This window comes from Macrotis lagotis, chromosome 8, assembly GCF_037893015.1.
Source record: "Macrotis lagotis isolate mMagLag1 chromosome 8, bilby.v1.9.chrom.fasta, whole genome shotgun sequence".
NCBI lineage: Eukaryota > Metazoa > Chordata > Mammalia > Peramelemorphia > Peramelidae > Macrotis > Macrotis lagotis.
The window spans coordinates 174587284-174603700 of NC_133665.1; the positions used below are offsets into that span (position 1 = coordinate 174587284).

Sequence of the window (16417 nt, forward strand, 5' to 3'; positions counted from 1 at the left end):
TGTGTTATTTTAAAACTTATTTTAATGGGATGGATCCTAGTCACAGTTGCAGAAATAGCATTGATCACTTATAAAAAAATTAAATATTGAAATATAACCTATAGGTTATCCTAATTATATCCTGACCCTTTCTCACAAGAACACTTCAATTTTCCTCAGTCTAATAATGCAGATATATTTACTCTGATAAACTTTGAAACTGCATTAAGAAGTTCTTGTCTATATAAGCAGACAACCCTTTCCACATACTAATGATTTCACTTCAAATGTCTTGGCTTCCTGGAAATCAGTCTGACATAACCTTTTCGTGAATTGCTTAACTCCCGCTACATTTCTCGGTTACAGATGAAGTAGATGGTACCTTTTCTGAAAATCTGCAGCGTTTCCAACGGTTAAAAAAACTAGTGCCTTTTCATTAAATTCTTCCCATATTTCTCCAAAGGGTTATTGAAATTAAATTTTAATCTTGGCAAGCTAACTAGAGGGGAATTAGTTGCTCACCACATTTCTAAGTGAATGCTTTAGCCTGGCTAGAGGATAGAATTGGGGGTCAAGAGACAGAGGCCTCCATTTCTGACTCTTCCCTGGATCCTCTTGGTGTCCCAAGATTAAAAAAGAACCTAAGCATTCTGTGATTCCTAGTTCCACCTCTAAGAAAAAGAGTAATAATAATAATAATAACAATCTCAAGGCAGACTATTCATATTGACTTGGAATTTCTTGGTTCTACTACCTAAAAGCAGGTGTTTTGGTATTCCAGGCTAAACCATGCTCTGTAACATTACTAATGCTTGCTCGCTTAGAGTCATATCCATTATGAACAGTGATGAGCCTTAACTCAGACAATGATACAGATGTCCTGGTGTGTCCATTGCGCCCTGTGGAGCGTTTCCGTGACCTAAATTCCAACGAAGTGGCAGATTTGTTTCAGATGGCCCAAAAGGTTGGGAATGTGGTGGAGAAACATTTCCAGGGAACTTCACTCACATTTTCCATACAGGTAGGTATGCTGATTATTTGGATTATATTTTTTTCTTCCTTTTAAAACTTGATGTCTCATTACCTTTAGCCTTCTTTAAATGGTTTCATTTAGCAGACAGTACTCATTCATAAAAACTGTTCTAGCAGGGCCATAAAAATAGCCTGAATTTGGTCCTTGGGACTACTCTACAGTTTCCTGACTGTTTGGCTTTGGACTACTCTGCCTCTTTGGCATTGTTAAAATGAGAAGGTGAGACTGAATGACTTCTTTTCAGTGGAAAATCTATGATCTTACATTAAAAATGCAGTGACACTTGGATTCAGAAATAAAAGGATCTTTTCTATCCATCAAACTCATCTTAATTGAAATATCATTGAAATGTCAGTTATTTTTAAAGGTCTCAATTTCAGTTCAATGTCAACAGAACCGAGAAAAGTCCATCCTATAATATTTCTACACATCCCCTCCAAAAATTCTGAAATGAAGGAGGAAAGAAAATTAAAATAAAGTCAAGGAAATGAATTCATGGACATTAAGATAAAAAAGACAGTGAGAGGAAGGAGAAACTGATAGAACATTTATTTAAAGGTACTTGATTGCTTGGTAAACTAAGTATTTCATATTTAAGTTAAACTGATTTCTTATGTATCCCAAGACTATTTCCTAATTCTCTCCCTGAGACTCTCCAGGACTCCTGAAGCAAATGTTCCTAATACATAATTATCACAAAAGTGGTGATTGGACCTTGAAAATAGATTTTTTTTTTGCTCTCATGTCTTCTCTATCTTAATGGGTGCCATTTCTTTAACCAAATGTTTTAGTGGTTCTTTGTAGACAAAATCTATTGTTTCTTCTGAGTGTATAGACAGACTAAGTTCAAGTAAACAGGTGAAGAAAATTGTAAATGCCTCCCAAGAAATCATCCATCCATTCATTCCTTCAATAAACATTTTTATTTTTAAGTTGTCCCTCTGCTTCCCTCCCACCTCTGTCTGTGCAGTGTGAGGTGCTGCATGTTAACAAGCAAAATTCACTCTTCCAGGAGATGACTAAGGCCATTTCTTTGCTTTGATTTCTGAAAGAGCTGGTTCATTCCTGAAATGAGGCTGACATCTGCTATCAGTTATGCCTAACATATTTAATAGGTTTTGGACTGGCTTAATGCCCAGGCCTGGTTAACATGTTCCATGGGTTTCTGGGTAGGTCAGAGGGACGGGAACCAGGAGCTGATGGTGCAGTTGGAGTGGGAGGCAGGAGAGCAAAGGGATTAGGAACCTTGGTGCAACTTGTCTATGCTTTTCTCAGTGTTAATGATAGAGAAAAAAAATGAACAACTTCTTTTGGCCTAGTATGGAAATTCTAGACCCCTATTTTATCCATTTAGTTAAATTAGTTTCTCTATGTAAAAACTTAGGCTGATCAGACATTAATTAAACTGCCTCTGATTTAAAGACACTTGCAAGATGTTATGCTTCACATCCTCAAATGGTCCTCAGCCTTCCTTTAAAGCAGAGCCATGAGTGGTAAGCATATAGAGGAGCAAGGAAGAATGATACTTTGTATAATTTATAATATTTTTATATCTAACCTCACTTAGTCTCAGGCAGAAATGGAAAAATGTCTCTTTTCAAATGCTTGAAGTTGAATGGCCCATGAGAGTACTATAAATCAGCACGCAGCGAAATTGGATATAAATTATAGATGAATAGTTTTTCTGAATAACTATGAGACCCAGGCAGTCTACCCTAAACTCAATCCTTTGTTTTTGTTTGTTTGTTTGTTTGTTTGGTTTTTGATTACAGGATGGGCCTGAAGCTGGACAAACGGTGAAGGTGAGTGCTTTTTATAGACATACAAATAAATAAGGAAGGATTATGAGACTTAATAATTAAAAACTAACTATAGCAGTCTTTTGAGTTATTTGGATTGCAGGTATCCTTTATCCAATATTGCTACAAACATTTAAATTATTGGAATTGTGCAGGGCAATATGGCTCAACTTATTTTTCCTAATTAAAAGTATCCATTTCCCTCCCTTCATCCCTTATGACCGAAAAAAGGAAAAAAGGATCATGGAATCCCTTGTAACAAATGCTATAGTTAAACAAAAGTGACTCGCATATTGGCCATGTCTAAAAAACATGTATTTCCTTCTGTACCCTAAGTCTATTATATATATTAAAGAAGTATCTGATATGTTTCATCATGAATGCTCTGGAATTATAATTGCTCATTCTATTGATTAGAGTTATCAAGTCACTCAAATTAATTGTCCTGACAGTGAGTAATCTAATATAAGATATACATGTGTAGCTATGTTAAACATATTTCTATTTTAGTCATGTTATAAAAGAAAAATCAGGACAAATGAGAAAAAAAAAACATGAGAAGGAAAAAAACCACAAAACAAATTTTATAAATTGAAAATAATCCTTTTGTCTTCATTCAGACTCGATAGTTCTTTCTCTGGCTACAGATGGTATTTCTATCACAAGTCCTTTAGAATTGTATTTGATTATTGTCCTGCTGAAATGAACTAGTCCATCAAGGTTGATCATCACCTCATGTTGTTGGTGTGAATAATGTTCTTTTGATTCTGATCATTTCACTCAGCATCAGTTCATGCAACTTTTTTCCAGGCTTTTCTGAATTTCTTTCCCTCATAATTTCTTATAGAATAATGGTACTTCATCACATTCATTTACCAAAATTTGTTCAGTCATTTCCCCAATTGATAGGCATCCCCTCAATTTCCAATCTTTGCCACTATAGAGCTGCTATAAATATTTTTGTACATGTGGGTCTTTCCCCTTTTTTTTATCTGTTTGGGATGCAGACTTAGTAGTAGTAGTAGTAGTATTGCTGGATCCAAGGTTATGAACAGTTTGATTGCCCTTTGGGTGTAATTACAAACTGTTCTATAGAAAGGATCAGTTCACAACTCTACCAACAATGCAATAAGTGTCCTAGTTTTTCCATCCCCTCCAACACTGATCACCTTTCTTTTTTGTCATTTTTGCCTTTCCTTTCTTAAAAAAACATGTAAAGAAACCCAATAAAATATCTCCATGTGGGATAGTCAGTAAATCAATATACATTTATTAATGACCTGTTATGTGCCAAGCACGGAACTAAGGGCTGAAGATACAAAGAAAGACAAAAGACAGACCTTGCCATAGGGTAGCTTTATTAGAGGAGTGCATGTGCATGTGCACACACACACACACACACACACACACACACACACACACAATCAAAACTAGGTGCAAATAAGATATATACCCAACTAAATTGGAGATAATTAAAGAGAAGTCATTATTAATTTAGCCCAATCCTCAACTTCTATTGTTTATGCTCATACCAGTAATTAGTAACCAATCCTTTATTGTCATTAAAAAATCTTCTGATTTACTGGTATGAAGATGAACAAATGGAGGGTTGGCTCTTTTTGCCTATATAGTATTTACTTTCAGGGTTATAACTCTGGTAAGGAGACTAGGGTTTTGCCCCCAGACACTTCATAGAACTTATGCTAATTCAGGAGCTAGCAAAGATTAATAAAAGTATGAGACGACCCATTTCTGTAGTGCAAATGGCCACTCCAATACAGTTCTTTGCCCCCCCCCCCAATCTTCTCTCAAATGGAATTTATTTAAAATTATTTGAAAGTACCCTTTCTATTGTTTGCCTTTTTTGGACTAATTGACTCAATTACCAGAATGGCAAGGTAGAACTGTTAGCTTTCCTTGTATTTATTAGTAACTTATTAATTCCATTGATTAATCTATGTTGTGGGCTAAAGAGCTGGTCTCAAATACAAGGGGTCCTGTTTCAAGTCACATCTATGAAACGGCTTCTTTTTTAGATTTGGAATAAAAGTCACTTCATAACTAATTGCTGAGACAATTCTCTAAGATTACAAGTTATACCTCAGGTTAAAATTGCATCGATTACATTAATCCCAATCCCCATTGGGATTTCAATAATTGTAATGATGATGATGATAAGCATCTATATACTACTTTAGAGTTTGCTAATTACTTTAGAAATATGATCTCATTTTGTCCTCACTACAATCATGAAAGTAGGTATAATCATTACCCTCATTTTACAGATGAGGAAAAATTGGGGCAGAGAGAGGTTAAGTAACCTGCCTAGAGTCTCAACTATTAAATTTCAGAGGCCAAATATGAACTCAGGCCTTCTTGACTCTGGACCTAGTGCTCTATTCCCTTTGCCATCTAATTGCCTATATAGTTCTTTGATACTAATTAAATTACAGGTCTAGTCCCCCTAAAGCAATAATTGCAATTAAAAATTGTGGCTTCTTCTATTCATGAATAAGCATGTTCCAGGTCTTCCTCACCCCTTCCTTTCATCCTTCTTCTGCCACTTCTCTAGTCCTCCTCCTTACTGAAATTCAAGGCTGATAGAGCTAGTGAAGCTTAAAACTCGATTTTAAGTGTACTAGTAGGAGGAAAGGCAGGATTTATTGGGATATTCTCCACTTGCCTAGTTTTTTTTAAGATAAAATGCAGTATGAGTCTGCAGCTATGTTTAACTTTCTAAGGTACAAATGCAAATCCCTAGATTCTGTGCTTCCATATTAGATAAAGGCTATTTTTTCCATACTGAAAATCAAAGGAAAGTTGAGATATAGTTAGTTTTGTGTTTTGTAAAATAAGATTAGATAGTTACAAGAAGCCATTGAGTGGATTAAGATAACACTCAGCACTAAATGTTGGGGGAAAAAACCCCAAACCTTTCTCTTCTTTCTAATTTGCAGTTTTGACCTTAGTCTGTATGTGTTTTTTTTACTGCTTGAGACAGAGTTTAAAAAGAAAAAGGCCTCAGGGAAGATGGGGAAATGTGTGATACAGAAGGCAATTTACTGTAAGAGCTGACACTGAACAGGTCGACAGACGCTTGCTGAAGAAAAGGATTGATGCCAGATTGTGGGGGAGCCATGATGGGTACAGGTGAAAATGATATTCTTTCATCATGACTTCCTAAACAATATTTTGACATTAGCAGAGTAAATAAATTGGTGGCTGGGGTGAAACACTTGCCTTTTTAATTCAAGAGTGGATATTTGAGAGTGTTTTATTTTGCTAAATAATATTTAGATAAAATCAGCATTCTGAGGGAGTTACTTGGAGGGAATTAAAAAATGTCTTTCATGCCCATTAATATGGAATATTAAGAAATGACTCTTTATATTCAATCAAGAGTTCAAACAGAATCTACTGGGGATGGTCCATTAGGCTTATTTGGAAAAAGTAAGGGGAGGAGGCTAAGGTAAGGATAACTGAAATTACATGAAAAATAATGAATATCCTTTACTTTACCAGATGTGACTTGTACAAGGTGATTGTTTAATACTGCAACTAATATTCTTTGACATAGGGAATTGGGGACAGGGATATATTCTCAATATGTATTGAAGAACATCAAAACTGGATCCTTTCCCTATCTTTGTGTGAAAGATGCTCTGAACATAAATACTTAGATAAGAATGTTTGAGCAGGAAGGAAGATGCTTAAAGATGAAATAGTCCAATCATTTCAGTTAACATTGAGAGAGACAGCAATTTTGTGCATTGATGAAGGTAAAAGAAAGAAGAGAGATTTTGCTGCTGACAGATATAAATCATCAATGCAGGAAGGTAGACCAGAAATGTAGAGGGCCCTGACCTTTCCCTCTCTATCTAGCTTTTATTCTGATTCCCAGGTCAAACATGATCTTGAGGGTGAGGCTCAATCCAATACGGCAGACCTTCACATGGTTTCTGTGATTCCATGTTATTTTGTTTGGTTTTATTTTATTTGAGCTGTGTCCACCAAGGGATACAACATCCCATTTAAGGATGAAGCTGAAGTGACAAGGACTTTCTTAAGCCAGTTGCATGGGACCTTGGGATTTGAATCAGCCACTATCAGATGTGTTTAACAGAATAAACTTCATCTTGCTTTTATTGGCAGCTTCCTGGATGAGTGTAGTGTGGTTCCTGACCTTCAGCTATGCAAAGAGAGCTGTAACTCTCCTAGCCAAGGGAGAAACTTTCTAGGATCTGTATCCTTATAGATAAAATTAACCATGGGAGAATAAATTTAAGTAGACCTCATATGCCATATGGTTCAATTCTCTCAATTTATAAATTAGGAAACCGAGGACCAAAAATGGTTTATCACACAGGTAGTAAATGACCAAGTCAGGATTTGAATTGAAGGCCACTGGCTCCCAAATTAATATTTTCCCTCTCCTATGCCAGTTATCTCTCAACCAAATAATAAACATTTATTATTAAGCACCTATATACAAGGTCCTGGAATCACAAAGGAGAAAAAAAATGAAATAGTCCTTATTCTCAAGTTTGTATTCTGTTGGATGAGACAACAGGTGTCTATGTGTTCTGCCTGTGCAGAATAAATTCAATATAAGCACAAAGAGAGCAGCAGGTGACCCTGAAACGACTAAGTAACTGAATCCCATCAGGTAGTAGGAGAGAACAGTGTAATGATTATGAGTTAGTACCTTGGACAGCAGAGATGGGACTCAGCACAGAGGCAGAGTGCGCAGTGGAAAAAAGTGTGATACCCTACAGGGAATTTCAGAGAAAGGTGAAATGCTATTACCAGAGCTCTATAATGTTGGAGGTTAGAGCCACCAACTCCATGTCTGAGTATGTGTTATACCTTAGACATGTGGACATATGTCTTTTCCATGTATGTTCCCTGGATACAGAGATTCCCTAAGGATGCCCCTCTAGACATGTTTCTGGATTCTGTATAGTCTCTCCATGTGTACCTTCCTTTCACTGGCCATGTGTAAACTTATGAAGAGTGGATAAGCAATATGTAGGAGGGGAAGAACCTCTTCTTGTCAGTTTTATTTACTGTGTTACTTAAACAAATGTCTTTTTACTTTGAATTTGTATGTCCTCTAGTTTAGAAAATGAGAAAAACCACATTGGAGGGATCTTATGAGCCATGGTATTGAATGTCAGAGTAACTCAGACTCAGAGTAGTTCTAATGGGAGCTTATGTGTAAGAGAAAACATTAAATGCTCCATATAGATGAGGAAATGGACATAGAAGAATTCTAATTTCTCAGGACCACATAGCAAGTTTCTGAAAAAAACTGGGACTGAATACCGATCCAGTAGCTTTTTTGCTGAATTATTTGCCTTTCGTTTATTGTTCAAAGAACAGTGATTCTCTTGGGGATGAATGGTTGGCAGATGATTTGACTATCTTATCTTCATGTAATATTTGTTTTCCATTTTATTTTGGAAGTTAATTGCTATACTACATGTTTTCATAGGATTTATTTATTTTCATTGAATTTATTTTTACTTTAATTATTTAGTTTGTTTAATTATTAATTATTTTAATTTTAACTTTTATTCAATTTTCTGAACTTATTAAGCTTATATTAACCAGAGAAAGTAGGAGCCAGGGAATCTTCTTCTCATAGGTGATACCTACACAGCAGATTAAATTACTCAGATAATTTAATTATCTTAATGTAATGCTTTTTTTATAATTGGCTTTTTACCTGGTACTACAGAGACTTGGTCTTAGGGTACCAATCAGTTTCATTGTGGAGGATAACACTCTCTATGTTACTTTGTTGGTGTGCCCCAATTGAGATACTGTTTAAGTTACTCATTTCTGTATCCAGAAGCTGCTTTTCACAAACTGCCCCTTCCAAAATCCCAGTTACTCTTTCCTTCATCTTCAACTCCATGTCTAGCAATAAGTTTTCATCAGATGATAGGCACTAACAAATTTTATCATAATTTCTTCTCCAAAGACACCACCATTTTCTTCAATGAAGGTGAAATATCCATGGATAGAGTTCAAGATGTCCATGAAATCAGTCAGCAGCTTCATTTTCATTAACCTCTAACTTAAAGTTAATATTTATTTCAGTTATGAATTTAGCAACAAACATTATGCTGAGAAGGGGTAACCAGACTGCCAAGAGAGTTCATAACACACAAAAGGGCCAAGAACCTCTGATTTAAGGATTAATGATGTCTTCTTAGCTGACAGCACTGGATATTGGGAAGAGTGTGAAACTAGGATTTAAATTCTATCTCTGTCATTTACTAGCTAAGTGACTATAAATATGTCACTCAACTTGAACCTCAGTTTCCTTATCTATAAAATAAAGGCATTGGAATTTGAAAAACTTTATAACTGATTAACTGCAAAGACAATAAGATAACAACAAAACTTGTCCTGACAGAGAAAAGATGAATGTAAAATATAAAATGACACATACATTTTTGTACATGACCAATGGAAAAATCTGTTTTACTGGACTGTCATAAGAGTTTTCTTTTACCTTAAAAATATTTAATGGGGAAGGGCAATAGGGAGACATAAGGATGAAATAAGTTAATACAGGAATAATAGTTTTTTATTGGACATTGAACCTAGGGATCTACTAAGGAGTCTAAATTCATTCCTGTGACCTCTAATGTTCTTCTTTCCAGGTTACTCATATAATGCCATCTTCCTTCCTTATCCAGGCAATTCAAATGACAATACAATCAGTCATTTCCTAATACCCATGACCTAACACATAGTAGCTTAGCACCTAGTAAGTGCTCAGAAAATGATCCTTTTGTCTGTTTACTCTTATTTCTGTTTGTGTGTGGCAGCCTCACAGTCCCATACTCTCCCAATGTTTTCATGTATCTAATTCCAATATGCTGTGATCCTGTGATTAGAAATATAAGGCAGTGAGAAGAAATTGGGGTTAGAAGATATAGTCAGTCAACTAACATTTATTAAGATTCTACTATATCAGGCACTAGGGGGACATAAAGAAGGTGAAAAAAACAATCCCAGGTCTCAAGGAACTCACAGTCTAATGGAAGATACAATACACAAACTATTACGTATAAACAAGCTCCTGATGGGATAAATGGGAAAATCCACAGAGGGAAGACACTAGAATTAAACCACCAAAAACTTCTTGCAGAAGATGAAACTGAACTCAGACTTAAAGGAATACAGGGAAGTCATGAGATAGAGATGTGGCAGAACATTCTTAGGGGATAGCTAATGAAAATATTTAGAATATGGGGCATCCTGTGTGAGGATCAGCAAGAGACCAGTGACACCAGTATACAGAGGGGAGGAAGGCAGAAGTAAAATGGAAAGGAAGGAAGTTTATGAAGGACTTATCTATGTAGATAGAAAGAAAGAAAAAAAATCCAGTCCCACAATTTCAATGAACAATGACTTGAAATAACATCCCTGAAAACACAGTCACATAAGCTAAAAGACCAATTCTATACCATTAGCTTATAAGTCTGATATAGATAGATAGATCGATAGATCGATAGATAGATAGATAGATAGATAAGTAGACAGACAGACAGACAGATAAATAAGAGTCATTTATATAGATTTGGGAGTCTTCATCTTAGAGACAATAATTGAAAGTTCAAGAATGGATGTAATCTCCAAGGAAGTGATAAGAGGAGAAACCTAGGTATATTAATTTTATCCTAGAAATTTTCCCTATTTTATGAATGGAAGGAGAAAGGTAAACTAGGGAGTTAATAAGAAAGGAGTAATCAGAAAAGAAACCTAGCCAGAAAATTTAACAACATAGAAGGGCAGGGAGAAGAGAATGTCAAGAAGAAAGGGTGTTTGGCAATGTCAAATGCTGCAGAGAAGGTGGAAAGAAGTATAAAAAGGGTATTGGACTTAACAGTTAGCAGGTCATTGAATGACATTTGAAAAATGTTATTTCAGTTAATTTGGGGAGGCATAGGCTACAGAGCAAAGAGTTAAAGAGAGAAGGGAAAGAATAAAAAAGGGAATATTTATTTTCTCTTGATTCACTGATTCTACCCCCAAGTTTCTGATTGACCAAGAATTTCTACTAAGAATTCCAGATACTCAAGGATTTAAAAAAAAAAAGTCCAGTCCCACACTTTCCCTTAACATTGACTTCAAATAACATCCCTTAAAACATCATAGTATATGCTAAAAGATAGCACTATACCATTAGCCTATAAGCCTGATTTTTATCCATATAAAAGAATTCCAGTTGATAACTTAGGTGTGAATTCTCTTCCAGGATAACCTGTATTTTTGCCATACTAAAAAGGGAAATGAATGCCAAGTCAAACAACCTGAAATCATATTATAAGACTATTTATCAGATATACTTTACTTATATACGGGTATAAGTCCTGAATCCCAAATATAAAGACATACTTTTCACGTCCTGAAACCAACACAGGGGAGTTTTCTTAATAATTACTAAGATAGCAGTAATTACTTTTTGGGCTCTGCCTTGGGAACAAGATAAATAATTCTTTAAATAATTGTGATTAAATAGCTTTAGGAATTTTAATTTTTATTGTCTACTAGGGACTTTGTTACTGAGGGGAAAATGTGTGTCTAAATACATATAAGTTATATAAAAGAAAGTTTTTAAACTTCTGAATTGATGAGTAAATGTATCATAATGTGAATGATGAAGGACATTTCTTGAACAATATCTCACATCCAGACACACCGCATCATATACAACAGATTGCCTTGGCTTTTGGTTTCATCTAAATAAGTTAAAGAGCTGTCTTCTTTATTTGTATGCACGATTTATGCTCCCAGGTTCTGGGGAGCTGTTGAGGAATGTAAGAATGCATGGATTGGCATCTCATTTTATGTATTTACCTACTTATAGAATAGATTCCCATGTATTTGAATGTGAGGACAGAGATGCTGTCTTGACTTGGAATGCTATAAATAACATTTAATGATCTAAATCCTTCTTTGAAAATGATGTTAAGGTAAAGTAAATCAAGTTCTAGAATATATTTGTAATACTTTACAACAAAACTAGCTATAGCTTTTTTTTTTGGAAAGTCAATAAGAGTTAAGTGGGGGCGGCTAGGTGGCGTAGCGGATAAAGCACCGGCCTTGGAGTCAGGAGTACCTGGGTTCAAATCCGGTCCCAGACATTTAATAATTACCTAGATGTGTGGCCTTGGGCAAACCACTTAACTCCATTTGCCTTGCAAAAACCTAAAAAACAAAAATAAGAGTTAAGTGACTCATCTAGAGTCATATGACTAGCAACAGGTCTTTATTTTTGTAGGCTATTTGTAATCATGAGAAATGCCATGGATCTTGTATTCTCTCAAGGCAACACAGATCAATGACAGAGGGCCTGGAACAATGATCTGCTGATAGAAACAAGTCTGAATTGTATTATGAATGTTGGCTATAAAACCAATCACTGGACCTCTTCCTCCATCTTTTTTTGAGAGGAGCAGAAAGATGCGACTGGCCCCTTAAGGGTGCATAATTTTGCACATTTTAATGCTCCTTCACTCACAGAACAGAAGAATTGATGGTTGTCTCTGTTGATTTCTACCCCTTTCTTGTTTATTTGTCCAATCCCTTTCAAGAGTCTTTTAAAACTGAAGAGCACATCACATCCTAGTTCTATAATCGATGTACTTTTCTTGTATTTCTGACCCTTTGAGGCTTCATTAATGGATTTTCCAGAGCTCAAATTCTAAACTGAATTTCCCTCTGAATTGTGATGTCATGGAAAGGTAGATGTGATCAGCATCTAGGGAACTGAGTTTGATTCTTAACTTTGCCTCTTACCTAGTTCACTTTGTTTGATTCTCTAAATCTCTTTGGAACTCTTTCTCCTCACTTTTCAATTGATTAAGCTGGTCTGGATTGAATTCTGAGTTCCCTTTTGGCTCTCTAAATCTGTGATCCATCACTGGAATCACTCTATTCATTTCCACCCTGCTGCCCTGGCTGTGGCAGAACCCAGACACAGTAACTGGGTAGATAGAAGAGGCTCCTATTCTCAGAAGATCCTTTGCCAAAGCTTCTTAACTTTTCTCATTTCTTCTGATTAGATGCCAGAGCCCCAAGGACTTTAGGTTTCATAGTTAGTTAAGATGGCAGTTCATCAGCACTACCATCTAAGTTCCCTATGAAATCCAATGTCTTCTGGCTTTGCCATCTATTCTAATACTATACTTCCATTCTTGATGAACAAAAGCATTCTTGGAAAATGATTTCATTATTCTAGAGTGAAAGTTGGAGGTTCAAAGATGATCAGATAGTGTTTTAATTCCAAACATGCTAACTAGTGATATGACAACATTATTCTCATGCAGCTTCTGGGAAACCAAAGTTTTTGAGTTCTGGGGGCAGCATGATTGAAGGTGAAGGTCTGAGAAGAAAGCTGATTAGCCTATCAAGAGATAAATTTGTCACATCCTACCTCTAGAAATCACATACTGGTACTTGCCCAGCATTGATGGTAAGCTAAGGTACCTCACTGTTATGGGAGGAAGAGAAACCAATTCAGAAGTCAAGAGACTCCCACAGCACCCAGACCATCATTAATAGTCCTATTTCCTATCAAATCAGGACATGGGGTGGTTCTGGAAAAGGAAAGTACCTTTCACAGCATACTATTCATTATAATAAACATAATTCTGCAAGTCATGCCACTATTAATTTGGTCAGTGTGATTGTCTTAAAAAAATCGAAGGACGACTATTATCATTGTTACTATTCATACTATGCTACCCATATCATTGCTTTAGCATTTTTAATTGATGATTTCGCTTCTATATTATTGATGATATTACTTCTGGATCTTTTCATCTACCTTGCATCTGCCCTTTCTTTTTTTTGTTTTCTGTGCTTCTTAACAGTAGATGGTATCTTAATACTTCTTTTTGTAACCCTTGCTCTTTAGGCAGTTATTTGTACAAAATAAAGTGAAGGTATATTAAAATGCTTTTCCATTCATTCATTCAATCAGTGATCTGTAATATTCTAACTTTTGAACTTGTGTGATTGGAGTATTTTATTTGAACTTAATCAGACCTATTTAATCCTTTCAAATTGATAAAGTTTCAAATTACATGAAAGTTATTGAAAGGTGACAGCAACAAAATACAGTTATCTATATACATAAATCTTATTGGTAAATACAGAGTTCTGAAATATAGTTGCTATTGTGTCATTTCAATCGTGCCCAAATCTCTGTGGTCACTTTTGGTGTTTTCTTCGCAAAGAGTACTAGACTGCTTTGTCATTTCCTTCCCTAGTCCATTTTCAAAATGAGTACCTGAGACAAACAGTGACAAGTGACTCTCCCAGGGGTACAGAGCTAGTAAGGGTCTGAGGCTAGATTTAAACTCCTGATGATGAGTCTTTTTGATTCAAAACCCAGTACTCTATCCACAGAGCCACCTAGCTGCCATCTCCAAATATAGACCATAATTTTAAATTTGACCTCTTTAAAAGGAATTTGTTTATTTCTCTCTAGAGTTCTCTTTCTCATTCTCTTTGCTTAAATAATCTTGATTCTTCATCTTGCAGTTGAGAATCTGTGACTAATTTCATATTTCAAAAATTTTACATTATTTACCGATATCAAATAAGGTCTTTTAAACACTCATTTTTAAAAGTAATATTTGGAGAAAAATGAAGTCTCTTTTTTTCAAATATTTGTCTAATTTTTGTCCTTTCCCTTTTTTTCTCATAAGAAAAGTCCTAAATGGCTCCACTGGTCACACCACATGGTAACTCTAGCAGAGGATGCTAAATGTTAGGGAATAATTGGGCCAATGTTCTACTCTCCTGGCAGAGAACTAATAAAAGAAGTGAGAGGGAAGATATCAGGTCAGCTCCTAACCCAAGTTTTACCCTAATCTACTTACTTTTAATTTAATTGCTTTTACTGTAATTTGGCATTTTTAGAGGGTAGAACTTAATTAGAACCCTTTGGTAATTCAGGTTTGAGACTAGAACAAAATGAGACACATTCTTTTTATCTAATAACTAATAAAAAAGAATTTTATAAAGATACAACAGTGGTTCAACTAGATATTCCTTCCCAGCCTCAGTTTGCATAGAATGGTTCATGATTCAGAAACCTATGGATTCACTACTGACTCCTTTTGCAATGGATTTTTTACTGAGACCATCAGTTATGTCATTGATATCAGCTTTAGTTTGAAGATCAAGCAAGATAATACATATTAAACTATTGGATAATAGAAAGTGCTATAAAATAAGCATTTATTATTATGATTCTTATTATTATCCAAAAGTTAAGCATGCTAAAGTTTCCCAACTGGGTAAGTGCTATATTTATCAATGCTTAAGAACTTAGAGTGTAGAGAAACCATAGAAGCAACAATCTTAAAGCAATTTCTATGGAGTAGGCCCGGGGTTTTGCATAACAATGTGGAATTTTTGTTGGTTTTTAAAAAAATAATTATTTAAGACAATGGGGTCAAGTGACTTGCCCAAGGTCACACAGCTAGGCAATTTATTAAGTGTCTGAGGCCAAATTTGAACTCAGGTCCTCCTAACTCCAGGGCTGATACTCTATCTACTGCCCACCTAGCTTTTTCCCAATGTGGAATTTTTCAAGAAAAATTGACAGCAACCTAGAATAAAGAAGCAAAATAAGGAAACTAAGGGTGTAGGCCTTTTTAATTCCTTTGCATGCTTTTCTTTTAAAGATCAGTGTAATGATTGACTTTTTATATTTGATATGAAATATCAAAATAAAAATCTAAATAACAAAGCAAAGCAAAAAGTGAGCCTGATGGTTGGTCAGATGAGTTGTGATGCATGAAATCTAAGCACTGATGGGTGATTGTGACTTCTTCCCTCTCTTCTATCTTTGCTCTCTAACCCAGCAGCAGCTGTGTTTATATGCAGCATGCATTCTATAAGCATTGTAGACATCACAGAAAATTAAGTTTCATAAATATTGTGTCATATTTAGCAAATGTTCATTTCTTTTGGGTTGCTATGTTTGCTGCAATGGAGAAATCCATCTTCAAAGAAGGGGCTCTCTTTGTACAAGTTTTTCGTGGGGGCTCAATAACTTTGAGGGAATGAAAAATGAAACATTATGTTTCCTGTTACTGACAACTTACAACTTTTAATTTGAAGCAATTATGATTCCTGAGATACAGATTAAAGAGGATATGGATATTATTTAAGTTCTTAAATTGAAATATGATGATTCTCTTTTATATGTAGTTACGCTCTCCTGGTGTTCCGAGCCATTCTATTCTAGATAACAACCTTCTTGCCTTTTCTGATGAGGTGATGATGGTCACGCACTACAATTTAGATTCTCTGATCAATGCAAGGTAACTTCAAGGATTTATATTCTGCTACACTTTAAAACTTAGAAGAGTCAAGGGGAGCAAGCTAGATGTCTCCAGATGTCAGATGGTTTAGATTTGTTCTCTTTGGTTCCTGAGGACTGATGTAAAATGTTCGGGTGATAGCTGCAGAAGCAAATCTAGAGTTGATGTGAAGATAATCTTTCTAAAACTTCGAACTATGCCAAAGTGCAGTGCATTGCTTCTGGAAATCTTCATATAAAGACTGG

General features: G+C 35.4%; 1 protein-coding gene across 4 annotated transcripts in view; it reads left to right on the plus strand.

Moving 5' to 3' along the window:
* Positions 1-16417, plus strand: part of FHIT (fragile histidine triad diadenosine triphosphatase) — an 896014-nt gene that overhangs the window by 797551 nt on the left and 82046 nt on the right. For 2 of the 4 annotated variants that reach the window (XM_074198842.1, XM_074198841.1), the window contains exons 3-4: positions 855-1000; positions 2785-2814. In XM_074198842.1, coding sequence (XP_074054943.1) covers positions 855-1000; positions 2785-2814 — 176 coding nt within the window. Of the gene's footprint in view, positions 1-854; positions 1001-2784; positions 2815-5812; positions 8101-16417 lie in introns of those variants that run through there. The other 2 variants (XR_012471039.1, XM_074198843.1) reach the window with 2 other exon arrangements.